The 15,387-nt window shown below is 42.0% G+C and overlaps 1 protein-coding gene across 3 annotated transcripts in view; it reads right to left on the reverse strand.

Annotated features, from left to right (window-relative positions):
- The window catches only part of TP53BP2 (tumor protein p53 binding protein 2), a 67,260-nt gene extending 52,430 nt beyond the window's left edge, over positions 1 to 14,830 (reverse strand). Inside the window, exons 1-2 of one of the 3 annotated variants that reach the window (XM_031935866.1) lie at positions 14,509 to 14,630; positions 8,284 to 8,397 (exon numbers count right to left, since the gene is read on the reverse strand). Coding sequence is in view for 1 of the 3 variants with exons in the window: in XM_023203667.3 (XP_023059435.1) it covers positions 14,509 to 14,535 (27 nt within the window). In the remaining 2 variants the exon portion in view is untranslated. Of the gene's footprint in view, positions 1 to 8,283; positions 8,398 to 14,508 lie in introns of all 3 variants that reach the window. The other 2 variants (XM_023203667.3, XM_031935868.1) reach the window with 2 other exon arrangements.
- Between the last annotated feature and the right edge of the window lie 557 nt (positions 14,831 to 15,387).

Raw genomic sequence — 15,387 nt, forward strand, 5'->3', positions numbered from 1 at the left:
GTCTCAAAAAAAAAAAAAAAAAAATATATATATATATATATATACACACACACACACACACACACACATATACACACATACATACATAGATACACACACACGCACACCATCTTGGCCAGACAGGGTGGCTCCTGCTCCTGCCTGTAATCTCAGTACTTTGAGGCTGAGGCGGGAGGATCACTTCAGGCCAGGAGCTAGAGGCCAGTCTGGGCAACACAGTAAGACCCCATTTCCCCATTTATATTAAAAAAAAAAAAAATTAGCTGGGTGTGGTAGCATGTACCTGTAGTCCGTCCTAGCTACTCAAGAGACTGAGGTGGGAGGAGTGCTTGATCCCAGGAATTCAAGGTTATAGTGAACTATGATCGTGCCACTGCACTCCAGCTTGGGCGACAGAGCAAGATGCTGTCTCCCAAAAAAAAAAAAAAAAGTAAAAATATGTATGTGGGTACATGCACACACACACATCTACCATCTAAAATATATATATATATACTGACCTGTATGAAACACACAGAAAATCAGCGACACCAGGGGCAAGTATAGACATCACTTTTAAATTTTTTAAATCTCAACAGTAAAATAGTTTTATAATAATTTACAATTTAAAAGTATACTTAATACAAACTGGGATAAAAGAACATGAAAATATTTCATCAAAAATGGTAAATGTGATTACAATTTGTTTCTACCTCCTATAGTCATCTATCTCGAGAGAAGGAAAGTTCAGGGAAAGGTAAAAAAAAAACACTGTGTTAAGTTGTGCCAGGCCACCTACAGACTCGCTGCACAGTAATTCATATCAGTCATATCCAAATGAAGATTTGCCCTTCCAAAAATTCAAAGTCACAGATTATTTTCATTTAAAAACAATGGGTCACAGATTTAAGAGTTCTGTGTTTATAGAGCATGTATGTACTGTAACTATGATGTTATGCTATCAACACAAGAATAACTCATTTTAAAGAGGAATTATTTCAGATTAAAATCTGAAAGACTTTTCTAAGAGGAAATACAAAAATAAATGATTACGGCATTTACAAGATGAGTCAAAGGCTAACGTTTATTCATTTGATTAAGAAAATCATGTGAAGTTCTACAGAAAGAAGAAAGGAACCAAGAGTATAAGACGTTCCCTGTCACCAAAGGGAAATTAAGCTCTACAACAGCACCTTCAGAGCTTTCATTTATAAAAACTCAAATCCTTCAAGTTTACCTAAGAGGAAAAAAGAGAAAATTATGAAATGAACAATCTGTAAAAAGAGTGACACAAATCCTCCCCAAATTTTGCAACTCACAGGAAATACCACAGGAACAGCCAGGCAATTACGTTTGTAGAGAGATTAGGGGAAAATCCTAATGGTTTCTGTGTTTCACAAGTCCTCTGTAGGAAGATAAATGTAAAACTATTACTTCAGTTTCTAGATTTTGTTGTACCTCTTACGAAGGATGGCCTGAAAATATTTTTTGTAAGAGGAGGATGCCACTAGGCTTCCTATAATCCAGTCAAGCAAAAACACCTCTCCCAACACTGCGATACAAGCAGGGATTAAATTAAGATATAACCAAAGTTTCTTTCAAACTCATACACAGCCATTTAGCCCAACCATGGCTTCTAACACTGGGCGGGGTTTAGGAAGGAGATGCAGACCATTCCAGTCCTCGAGGATACTCTGCCTGTCTCTGCACAGACCTAGAACTCTGCTCCAGTGCTCACTCTGCCAGCTGGGACTGCACACCAAGAGCACTGGTGAGCTTGGCTCCCTAATTCAGACATGCTGCACCCTAGCTGTGGGCTAGGCTGCCAGTATTCTGCAAGAAGTGTGCTGCTCAACTACCCCAGCCTGGGCTGTCCTTCCTCATCTCTCCAATATCTGTGTAAGCAACCCACAGGGGTCTCTGGAACCTTCCTCGGGAGTCACAGGGACACTACATATTTGAGTCCTTTCCCTCAAAGAGACACTCTCTACCTCCCTGACAATGGGTCCCAACCTTATTAAAGTTATCAGAGAATCACTGTTTACAAAGGCCTATCATGATTTCTTAGCTGTTCCTCTAGAGTTCACTCCTGGAGCCATTAAACTGCTTTTAAAAATCTTCATCAATTACCATGAGTTATGTATACCAATGTTCTATTAAGGCTCAATGATATTAAACCTACTTCTACGCTAAGTGTACCACTTTTTATGATGGCATATTTTTAACATCAACCCATCGGTTCCTATCACTTACATCTGAGTTTATTTAAAGCAAAATCATAAAATCATATTCAAAGGATTTTTTTACATCATAAACTATTTCTTTGCTCACTTACAGCAAGTTAATAGAATTCAGAAATCAATAACATGTGAAGTCTCAATATCAATTTGAACAATATTCTGTTAAAATGTTAATCATGCATGGACTATCCTGACCATTCATTCAATACCATCTGGAGCACACAATCATATTCTGAAATAATCAACATTCTGGAAGAAAATGATACAGCAAATATGAAGTGGTTACTTTAATTAAGGAAAAATTCATAAAGTAGCCCTGCTGGTCACAGATGTCTGGTAAGAGAACCACTTCATATACATAAACAGGTAACAGGGACCTCTACATAGAAACTTATAGGAGTCATATCCTATCAAAGCCAGCCATGCCAAAGAAGCTCCTGGTTCTATGCCTTCCCCTCAATCCTAACTTCTTTCTGACTTCAATAAGAAGTTTCATTCATTCACCCATTAGTACTTACTAAACACCTACTAAGAAAGCACAGTTAAAGCAAAAGGAACACAGTGATGAAAAAGCTTGCCTTCTTTAGGGCAGAGAAGAGAGGCTGGTAGTACACACATGAGCGTAATATATAAAGTGATATGATAAAGAATTATGGAAGTGATGAGGAGAGGATGGCTGATCGTGATTAGGAAAGACACCTCAGGGTGCAGGGGACTTTGGAGCTGAGACTGAAGAAGCCAGAGTCACTTGAAACATCTGAAGGAAGACATTTCATCAAAGGCCCGGAAGTGGTAATTCCACGACCAGAAAAAACGCCACATCAGGAATACAGACTTGTGCCAATGAGGGCAGAGGTAGAACAGGGGCTAGCTCGAGCAGGGCCTTGTAGGTCAAGAATAAGGAGTATGGACTTTATTGCAAGGGAAAAGTCACTTGAGTAGTGATTTGCAATGTGCAATTCTCAAACAGCACCAGCATCACCTGGCAACTTGTCAAATATGAAGTCCCAGGCCCTGCTCCACACCTCCTGATTCAGAAACCCCAGAGGTGAGGCTCAGTACTCACACTTAAGTTTAAGAACCACTGCATTAGAGGGTTTTGAGCAGGGAAGTAACATGAAGCTAGGTTTCTGAGTAATTTGCTGTAAATAATGTAGAGTATTAGTTTCGCTAGCAAATAACAGAAGTGTATATTAATCTATGTATATATTAATTACAATACCAGTAGTTAACCCAACAACAATACCAATACATTATGATCATATACACGGGTATTTATATTTGCATACTTTGAATTTCAAGGAATTCCATTTCAATTACAAGAAATATTAAGACCTAAAACGTATTTTAAATTATCTACTCCACAGTTATAGCCTCAAGTCACCAAATGAGAAATCTAAAAATAGCCACACTTTTCCTCACTTCTCTCCCCAGAGTAGCTCACCTGATTCCTACACTGTCCTGTAGTGTCAATGTCATCCCCATCCTTCCAGAATAATTCAAAGACCATAAAACTTCCTCCACTCCATCCGTCCCTACCCACACACCTACCTCCAGCCAGAAGTAAATATTCTCTTTGCTTCTCTGACAACCATTCACACTGTAGTTGTTTGTATCCCTGTCTTATCTGTCCTACTGGTCCATACATTCTTTAGGACACAGGTTTTGGTTCTTAAATGGTTCTTTCCTGGTGTTTCTCCTCCTACATGATACCTCACTCCCCGAAAAACTCTGTCAGATCTCACACAAAGCAAATATGCAATACAAGTTTGTTGGACTGAACTGAAACTGTGACGCAGGGAATCAAAGTTCCACGAAGAGGAGAAAGTTAACAGGCGACAAGAACATGACAAAGAGGATGTTCACATCCTGAAGCATCAAGAAATGTTTATCTATAAATGATATTACTTCACAGTGAACGTTTTCAAAGTCAGACAATGTCTCAAAGAATTCTGCTTATGTAAAACTAAGAAATCTTTTCTCTTCTTTCAACAATGCCTGAAGCTGAATTTAGATAGGTTTCAAATTCTGAATGTATCCTCTAAAGCAACTCATCTTAGGCTACTCTGCTTCAATATCTGTCATAAACAATCAATGTATAAAGCAAAAGAACAAATACATTTAGTTAATTCCTCCCCGACTCCAACTATTGATAAGTTTAGTGTTGGTGTGCTTCCTTCTAAACTGAGCCTTGTTGTGTGCCAGGCATTTGTGTTATTTTACGTAAAGGTACTGTTACAGATTTCATTCTATTTTTTATTTTTACTCACTAAACACTACATTTTTTAAGATCTATCCATGATGATCGAACTACAACCAATCCATTGCTTCTAGTTATTTCCTTCCTACCTCCCACTTTGCTATAGAAGTAGAGGCAAGAACTACACTCACCAAAGAAAATCCAAAATAAGAATATTCATTCATCCATTAACTCAAACAATATTAAATCCCTACAGTATGCCAAACACTGTGTAAGTACTAGAAACACAAAGATGAAAAGGCATGGTCCACATCCTCTTAGAGCTTATGGAACAACGAAGAAGCACTGCAAACAATGAAAAGGGTGCAATGTTGAGAAATGAGAACTTCCTGGTGAAGTACATTTAAAGCATCCGAAGTCCAGTGAGAACAGAAAAAAAAATCCCCTCCAAGCAGTAGAAGAAGGCTTAATGTTAAGTACTATTAAGCTGAAACTGTAGGGTGAGTAACACAAGCAGGAAGAGAACCATCTAGGCAGAGAAACATTGTGTATAAAGACACAGGAAACTGTGGCATGCCCTCACAACTACAGTCCTGGAACTGTTGAAGCACAGAGAGGTGGGAGGCAAGGCAGGACAAATAAGAAGAGATGGGTCAATTCTCAACCCACAAGCCACGAAATGTGCTGCAAAAACTTTCAATGCACAAAATTTGTTTCATACACACACTGTTAAGGCAAAGTCCGATGGAGTGGAGCAAGTCATGGAGGGCAATAGGCAAGAGTGGAGAGCAATATGCAACAGAGTACAACTTGCTGTGAGCAAGACAAAACACAATTCCAAAGACAGGGCGAATGAACTGCAAGGTGACCAGGTGCTCTTCTGCACAGCACAAGGCATTCCCACTACTGTGCCACAGCTGGTGCTGTGTTTAATAGATGTTTTGAGTTTTTCAATCATTTCCATTATGCAGCTAAAAATTCTGAAATGGAAATGTATCAATGACACAAAAAGGCTGAAATCCACTGGGCTACATAATAAAGAAACTTTCTATCTCACTAAAGAGTTTATATATTTTATGCTGTAGGGAACAGAGGTCAGACTTGAAGAATTCTGGAGAGGGAAGAGACACGCTGCTGTTTCTAAAAGACCACCAGGGAAGCAGTGCCTTAAATGGCCTGACAGGGCAGAGAACAGAAAAGGTCAGAACACAGATAAGAAGAGCATTACAACAGTACAGGTAGGAGAGGGGTGAGGCCAAACAGGCGCCCCAGGGAATGGAGAACAGGGATCTGTGTGCCCTGGTGACTCAACAGCTCCAGGAGAAAACAGAAGAGAGGAAAGGAAGCAGAATGAAAAGTCCAGGTCCCTGGCTACTAAAAGCAACAAGCAAAACCTACCAGAGAAAGATCCAATCAACCTTTAAAATAAAAGCATTATCCAAAATAGATGCCCCCCAACCTTTTCAGGAAATTAACAAAATTTTTGAAAATTACCTACATAACACAAACTAAGCAGTTATTATCTAGATCTTGTTGTGATGCAGAAAACACTGGCACAAAGAGACCGTTTCTAGAATTAAAGTTAACTCTGACTTGATTTTCCTAGGTCACTCGCTACTTTATGCCGGAAAAATGAAGATATTATTGTTTTAAAATTTTTAAAAAAAAAGGCGGGGGAGTCAAGGAACTTTTAAGTTGAAGCATCAGAAGCTTCCAGTGCACTCTGATCACGTGATCAAAAGTAAAGCTGTCCTAAAGCATTTCAGGACAGACTATGGCTTCCTTGAGAAACCTGATACACACTACTGGGTTTTAAAGAAACATGGTGACAGAAGGCTTTCTCTCAAGCCTAAATTTAAACTGCTCTGTGTAGCTGTCAGAGCTCTCCAGAGCTCTCTGGTAATATAAAAAGTATGGTTTCTCTTTAGTCCCACAGGAAGGAGCTTGTGGATACAGGAGTGATCTTCCAGGATTCCTGTCTTGTCTTACTTCCAACCCTGGGTAAGTGCTACTGTTTCTCCTCTCACCCCTGGGGCGTCTGAGGGTCAATAAAACAATTTATCAGAGAAAGTGACAAACTCTTGAGCGGCTTCACAACCAATTCTTACTGTCATCTGGGCCTTAGATGTAGTAAAAAATAAAAAATAAATAAAATTAAAACTCTTTAATTTATTTTTGGCAGCTTTCTGTAGACTTTCCTACTCTTCCCACCTTGCCCAAGCCTTACACTCTGGCACCTCTAAGATCCACTGTCCACACAGCAACAGAGTGAGCTTTCCTAATCAATCAGGTTGTCGCTTTTGCTTACTAAACCTCTTCTGTGGCTCCCACGTCCCTTCCCATGCCACCTCCACCCTTCCCTCTGGCCCACAAAAACCTATATGCTGACAGGTCTTTTCCTCAGCTCTAGTCACTCTGCCCTCTGCCCTCTGCCCATGAAGACCTGCCCTGCCCCTGCCACCCCCCTTCCCCCGTCCCTCGCCCCAGCCCCTAGTGCTTCCTCGGGGCCTCTGCACCAGTGCCTGGGAATCATGCCCACTTGAAATGCTCCACCTGCAAATCTTCACAGGAGCAGCTCCTTCTTGTCATTCAGGTCTCAGCTGAAAGGTCACTTCCTGACCATCCAATCTAAAGTAGCCATTGCAGTCACATTACCTTTCTTAAATCCCATTTAACTCTCATGTTTTTCTTTTTTGTTTATTTTCTCTCTCTCCCACCCAAATCCTCCATTAAGCACTATGAAAGAAAGGTAAAGCTCCCTGAAAACTTCCTTTCCTGTCTCCATAGCATTTACAACAGTGCCTGGAATACAGAACATAGTAACTAAATATCTTTTGAGCAGATGTTATCCCCAAAAGGCCATCCAAAAACAACCAAATGGTTAAAGAGGGAGAATGAAAAGCAAAGATTTAATGTGATTTCATTCAAAATCAGCTCCTAATCTATTTCCAACAAACGTATCTGACTACACTGAATTACTACTCCCTACTACATGGACAGTCCTGAAGCTGCAAGTGCAGACACTCACTCCACTCCCATATGGACACATCAAAGTCATTGCTGCACCATTCGAGTAACTGGAAACAGCTGAATGACACTGGTCATCTCACAGCAGACATTGTATGTGTCCCTGTCCTTCACTTCTCCCAACATGCCTATCCTACTCTGCTCCTTTCCTATTAGGATGGTACAAAAGTAATTGTGGTTTTGCCATTAAAGGTGATGGTAAGAACCGAAATTACTTTTGCACCAACCTAATATATTATCACCTTCAAACCACATTTACAGATATCATCTCAAGAAAGACTATTTAGCACCCCTTATACAAAAGCTAATTACCACACCCCTTCTCCTTCCCTGCAGATGTGGAAGATCTGAGATCTCTATGGTAGTATTATTAGACAGAGGTGGGAAGAAACAGCTATTGAGATGTTTCCTTTGCCCAGGGGGAGGTAAGCACCTCCACATCATTTAACAAGTCCATAAGAGAACTATTTACCAATCTTCTCATCCAGTATGGATTTAAGTAAGGGAAGATGTCTCCATCTTTTTTTTCCATTTTTCCTTTTCTACTTTAAAACTACAGTAGGGTTATGCTTTGAAAAGCAATTTTTGAAGTTACAATTAGCCAAAAGAACATCATTACCACTGTTTGTCCTGTCAAACATATAAAAATATTCTGACCCAAGCATTTGCCATCTTGAACAGAGCACGTGTTTGCGGGCAGGCAGTTCAAATCTCATTTCTACTAGTGACCAGAAACAAATTACTTAAACCCTTTGAGCTTCAAATTCCTCATCTGTTGAATGAGAGTGGGAAGATCAACTTCAGAGTGTAGTAAGGGGATTAGACAGGATGACCAACCTAAATCACCAGGCACAGTGTGAGGCACAGAAAGGGGGCTCCTCTTCATCTCCAGGAGAGAAGTTAGAGTGAAGCTTCCACTCTCCCTGCTTTTACATATAAATTGTTCACTCCCTGTGGAAGAACAGTAAATTGCCTTAATCATTTTTTGTTACCACAAGCAGTTTACTGGTAATCTATAATAGTTTATTCATCATGGTTTTCTACTACTTTTCTATGCTTGTGCCTTAAGGGATTTTGGGTTGATATGTTTGAAATTTAAATAAAGTAGTATTAAGTTATAAACCTGTATCCAGAAAAACAACTGAAGTATGCACTTCAAAAGTCAAAGTTTGGCCAAGTGCAGTCGCTCACGCCTATAATCCCAGCACTTTGGGAGGCAGATCACTTGAGGTCAGGAGTTCGAGACCAGCCTGGTCAACATGGTGAAACCTCGTCTCTACTAAAAATAGAAAAAAAAAAATGTAGCTGGGTGTGGTGGTGCACTCCTGTAATCCCAACTATTCGGGAGGCTGCTGCTAGAGAATCACTTGAGCCCAGGAGGCAGAGGTTGCAGTGAGCTGAGATGATGCCATGCCACTGCACTCCAGCCTGGGTGATAGAGCAAGACTCTGTCTAAACAAACAAACAAACAAAAAAGTGAAAGTTCAGTACTTACTGGCCAAATGAACATATTCATCAAAAATCTGGTTCGATTATCCAAACAAATAATTTGGTTTTGAGTAATTTTATGTAGAAAAAAGTTTCTAAATCTGTAAAACTACTTTTCCTGCCTATTATCTAATAATGTTTAAAAGTTGCATTTCTTTGATAAGACATTTATTTTGATAAGATGGTATGCGAAGTGTTTTAAGAAATCACTGACTACTTAAAACTTAATGCTCCTAAAAGATCCCCGAATGACCCAATAAGACATAGAATTTTAATGTCTCACCTACCACTTCAATATAACTATACATTTCATACATAGTCACATCATCTATGTTTTCTTTTTTTAGTTACATCTGATTAAAGAGAATGTTCTGTTCAGTAACTAGCACACCATCAAAAAACAAGTATTTAAATAACGTGTGGCTTAAGTGGCATGAGCTGAAAAGAACACTCTGGATTCCTAAACTCTTAATTGCTATTCTTCTTATTCTGTGAGATCCTTGTGGAGAAGCTGGTGAGAGCACATACTGGTATGCAGTTATCCTATTTAAGCTAAGGAGAGGCTAGATAACACGAGCTTCAAGAATAATCAGTGTTAACTTAGCTTTAGAAAGACTTTTTAAGAGTGCCACACACTGTGGAAGATCACCAAAAGAGATAAAGGTCTACAGTATTCTTAAAAGCTCCAGAAAAGAAAGTTTTGTTTTCTTGTCTGCTGGGGTGGTGGGGATAAAGACAGACGGAACACAGTTCTTCCTAGAAGCAGTGTATGTGAATAAATGACCCTCCATGTGTCTTCCAGATAAATACATTCTCCTTAATTGTTAAATATAAGCAGGTGTATGCTTGTGTAAATTTCTTTAAAAAAGTCTAAATCTGATTTCTCTGAAACAGGTAAAAATACAGAAATGTTCAAACATCTTTCAGCTTTTAAGAGCTGAAGTCACAAGGCAACAAAACTAATGCACATGAAATGTGAGACACTACCGGGCGCAGTGGCTCATGCCTGTAATCCCAGCACTTTGGGAGGCCAAGGCTAGTGGATCACCGGGGTCAGGAGTTCGAGACCAGCCTGGACAATATGGTAAAACCCCATCTCTACTAAAAAATACAAAAATTAGCTGAGCGTAACCTGTAATCCCAGCTACTTGGGAGGGTGAGGCATAGAATTGCTTGAACCTCTGAGGCGGAGGCTGCAGTAAGCTGAGATCGTGCTACTGCACTCCAGCCTGGGCTACAGAGTGGTAAGACTCTGTCTCAAAAAAAAAAAAGAAAAGAAAAGAAATGTGAAATATTTTGCACATTTCTAAAAATAGATTATTTGTTTAACAGCCTTTGGTAACTGTAATTCTATAAAGATAGGAACCTCTCTTTAGGGACCTATTCTAAACTTTATTCTGGAATAAAGCCTGATCTAAGCTAATTTTCTACACTATTACTCAAGCAAAAAGAATTCTTTCAAAATATGATAAAATCATACAAATAAAATGTTTTAAATACATAACTTGAAATCATACAAATATAATGTTCCAAATACATAACTTGAAAGATTTTCAGTTTCAAAACACAATTTCAGTTGTTTTGTGCAAATCTGTGCAAATAAAACCAGACCTTTGTAAATAATAATACAAGTATTTAAGCAAAAGTTAAGCCACTGGTCTGTGGAGCTGCACACTTTGCAGTTATGCTCAGAAATATACAAATTCTACTGATCAGCTGGTCAAACTGCTAAAGGAGATACTGTAACATCCCATTTTTTTCTAGACCCTCAAAATTATAAGCTCAAATTTTATTTTGCAGCATCATGAAATAATTATGCCCGTGCAGCAATGAAAGATAAAATGCCATAAACTTAGAAATTAAACTATGATCACTTCAACTGAGCTTTTTAAAATAAGCTATTATTTTCTTTTTTTTTTTTTTTTTTTTTTCTGAGACAGTCTCGCTCTGTCCCCCAGGCTGGAGTGTAATGGTGCCATCTCAGCTCACTGCAACCTCTGCCTCAAGCGTTCAAGCGATTTTCCTGCCTCAGCCTCCTGAGTAGCTGGGATTACAGGCGCACGCTACCACACCCGCTAATTTTTGTATTTTTAGTAGAGACAGGGTTTCACTATGTTGAGGCTGGTCTCGAACTCCTGACCTCATGATCCACTCCCTCAGCCTCCCAAAGTTCTGGGATTACAGGCGTAGCCATCACGCCCGGCCCAGCTATTATTTTCTTTAAAATATCTGTATAAAGGCTATATGATGATGTCGGTTTGACTGCATTGTCATATAGTAACCACCAGGCATGTGGCTATTTAAATATAATTAAAATTAACTCAAGTTCAGTTCTTCAGTTCCCTTGGCCACATTTGAAGTGCAGTAGCCACACGTGGCTGGTGACTGCCATGCTGGACAGCACAGATACAGAGCATTTCCATTACAGCTGGACACTCAGGCCAAATATACAGTATCTCCAACTACCAAGTGACAGGCAAATTCAAGCCTTCTGGTTTTCCAGGGGGCGCTACCAAATACTGTGTAGTTTTGTAAATAATTTGTTTTAATTTATCATTTCAACAGTAGGTACAAACAAAAATTTTTATGAAACTATTAGCTGAAAAGAGCAGAGTAGCTTTTAGAGTTAGCCAAGCTCTTTCTTAAGAACACATTTTTGTTCTGAGCATAACACTTAACGAAATCAAAGTAATGAATAAAAGATATCTCATGTAATTTTCAAATGACTAAGAATTTTTGCTTGCGATAACTGCCTCCTCCCTTTATTTGATAATCAAGTACAATGAATGGATCACTAAAAAGCCAAACTCTCAAAGTGCAAATAATCTCTTCTTTCATCAGGAAAAAGAAGATGTCAAGTATGAAAGTATAACCAGTTTCTCCTCAGCAAGTTGTGGAAATATCACAGAACTAGAGATACCAACAATGGCAGGTATCTCAAAGTGAGAGTAATTATCACTCCCATTTCTGCAGTACCCTATCATTCCCTCTACGGTGATTTGCCGAGCTTGCTCTTTATTCTTAGTTAGCCTTCTAAAATACATCTTCCACTTTTGGTTTTGGATCCAATTATCGCTTCATGTCCCACATTAAAGAAAACCACTTGATCCTGTACCATTTGGTGAGAAAACACATGAACACAATTTATTTGTACTTCTTTTTTTTTTTTGAGATGGAGTCTCTCTTAGTTACCATCTCGGCTCACTGCAACCCCACCTCCGGGGTTCAAGCAATTCCCCTGCCTCAGCCTCTCCAGTAGCTGGGGCTACAGGCGCATGCCACCACGCCCAGCTAATTTTTGTATTTTTAGTAGAGACGAGGTTTCACCATGCCGGCCAGGAGGATCTCAATCTCTTGACCTCGTGATCCACCCGCCTCGGCCTCCCAAAGTGCTGAGATTACAGGCATGAGCCACCGCACCTGGCCTATTTGCACACTTTTAATAAATGCAGTCTAAATAGTAAACCATTATCTTCAGAATCCCTTTAAAAGCAAATCAAGGAATGTACCTAATGCCACAGAACTGTACATTTAAATATAGTTAAAATGGTAAATTTTATTTCATGTATATTTTACCACAATAAAAGTACATCAAGGCCAACTGTCTACATTCTGAGACTACCCATTTTTTTACATTAAATGTGCTTTTCCTGGTAAGTTGGTTAGAATTTTTCAAAGTAATGTAACAAAATTACATTCATGTTGGAATAAAAATCCAAGCATATTAAAAGCCAAAGATGAGAAATATACTTAATAAAAGTTTTATTTTCAAATATCCAAAATATTACAGTATAAAGACACATATAACATGAGTCTACTAAATGAAAAATTATTTCATATTTTTATATATCACAAATCTGAGAATCTCCAGTTTAACCAACATTGGAAATTCAAAGGCTTTTATCTACCACCTGTTGGAAGCTAGATCCTCAAACCACCCTAAGAGCTGAGTACTATTATCCCCATTTTACAGATGATGAAACTGAGGGACAAATTTTTTTTAACTGGCTACAGTCACTAAAGGTAGTAGCTGAGCAATACTGAGGTGTTAGTCTGACTTCAAAGCTGGTGTACGTGCCATCACACCACACTGAGTCCGTGTTAGGATTCTATTCTGACATTAGAAAGGCAATCAGAAGAATCATATTGCTAAATTGAATGTAGTCTCAAGAGCCACATAACGTTTTATGAATTCAGCTACACAACGGATACCTTGGTAGGGTATCTCCAAAGGATACCTTGACAAAAAACAAGGAAGAAACCATACAGCAACAACTGATACGTGTTTCTCTTGCTCCTATTATTAGGAAAAATTCACAGACAATCCGTACAAGTTATTTCAACACAAAGAGATGTAAATCCAGGAAATAAAAATCTTAACAGCAAAATCTATCACCCTTATCTATGGTCCATTATTTCAATATTGGGTATTCACACCACAAACCTGACTTCATAACCAGGCATTAAACTAAGATGCATAATGCTACTTTCAAATTCCTTTTATCCTGGCAGGACAAAATATCCCAAACCATCTAAACCCAATTACTAATCTAGTGAATTGTTAAGTCGGCCCAATGAGAGTTCAGGACGCCCTCCATGACACAAGTAGGGGTCCAGGGGACAGCATATTATATACTCTGTATGCGTGACTGCAAACTTTGTCATCACTCCATTCCACAGACTTTATAAAAGTAAAAGCTTTTTGTTTCTGTCTAAACAAATGGAGCCACAAGCATGGGATGCCTGCAAGATGTCCCCACTTCAGTGGGAGAGGTGCAAGTACAACTTCCACGAAGAAACTCGCTACTGAAGTCTGCAGAAGCCACCACAACCCACCGCAAACCTCCATTCCGCGATCGCTAAATGACAAGAGACATTTCAGAAACGTCTCAAACCTGCTGTTCACCTGTGGCCTGGTGGCCGTGTCAAAAGCCTGCAGAGCTCCTAAAGAACACACTAATCCTATCCGGAGGTTTTGCTAAACAAGCTGTGGAAAATGAAGGGAGCCAGGCACGTACGCTTTCCTGCAATCTAAAACTTCCGAGACGGCATTTACCACAACCAGTTTCCACAAAGAGGTAAGGGTGACTTAGCTGCTACTGCGGATATCAAGATCGAAATTCGATTAAAAACAATGCAAAGGTACCCGTTCCAGTAACGTATGTTTCACTCCAGTAAAAAGTTAAAAGAAAAAAAAAGACCCAGCAAAGAACAAGGTCCCCAGTTCCCGTATTCTTGACCTTCAAGAACTGCAAAAAAGTCAAGACCTAGTGAAAGACGAAAAGTTTGAGTGGCTGCTGGACTCGCGGGCGGCACGCCTGACTCGGAAGCAGCTGGGGGAACCCGCCTCGCGGTCAGGGTCTCGCCGCGCCCCCAGGCCGGCTGTGGGCGCAGAACCCTGAGGATGGAGCCTCCCCCTCCAGAAACCCGCTAGAAGCTCGGAAAGCCCCGGCCCCTCCGCGCGGGCCCCCGGCCCCGGGCTCCTTCCCCGACGCGCCCGAGGGCGCGGACCAGTCCCTGGCACGCGACCCCGCACACTTCCGGGCCCGACGCCCCGGCCGCTCACCCCCTTACCGGCATCATCTTGGACCCGAACCGCATGGAAGCGGGTGGCCAGACTGCGACCCCGGCCGAGCTGAGGCGCCCCGGGGGTCGCGGATGCGGGGGAGGGGAGCGGAGAGCGAGGCCGCCCGGACCTGTTGCGAGGCGGCGGCGGCGCGCGGGTCCGCAGGGCCCTCCGCGCGGGCTGGGGCACCACCGAGCCCCGGGCCGACGCCCCCCCCGGCCGGGCCCCCTGACGTGCTTTGTCTGTTTGACGCTCGCGACGGTCGGGCTCCCTCCTCCGCTCCCGAAACCAACTAATCCCGGGCCGGGCCCCAGCCGAGCCCGCGCCGGCTCCGCCCCCCGCGCCGACCCCGCCCGCGGCGCGCCTGGCGGCCGGGGGGAGGGGCGCCCGCGAGAACAGGAGCCGCGCGCGCCTGCGCGGGCCCGGCGGCGCGGACAGGGAGCTGCGGCTGCCGGCATCCTTTTCTTTCTTCGCCTCGGACTTAAGTGCGGTCGGGGCCGCGCGGCGGAGCGGCTGGAGCGCGCGCCTCCTAGCGGAGCCGGGGCAATTGGAAGGCGGCGCCTCAGGGAAACAGAATGGTAGTGAATGGCAGCGAGCCGCCCCAGAGCTACCGCCGTCACCTCCTCGGCGGCTCCGAGTTGTGCAAGGCAGGGGACCCTTTGCCTTCAGAACTGGGCGCCCGAGGTTGGGCTAGTAGTGGACAAAGTCCTCCCGCGGCCGCGCCGCTGGGCCAGGCGGAGAGAGGCGGGCGGATCCCCGGGGGAGGCCCGGGCCGCGCCGCGCCGCGGAAACCACTCGACTCCCTGGAGGTGGCCACGACCGACCCTGTCCGGACAAAATGGAGTTCCCCGTGTGGCTTCAGCCCGCGGCGCGTTCCCAGAGCTCCT

This window comes from Piliocolobus tephrosceles, chromosome 1 (genome assembly GCF_002776525.5).
Source record: "Piliocolobus tephrosceles isolate RC106 chromosome 1, ASM277652v3, whole genome shotgun sequence".
Lineage (NCBI taxonomy): Eukaryota > Metazoa > Chordata > Mammalia > Primates > Cercopithecidae > Piliocolobus > Piliocolobus tephrosceles.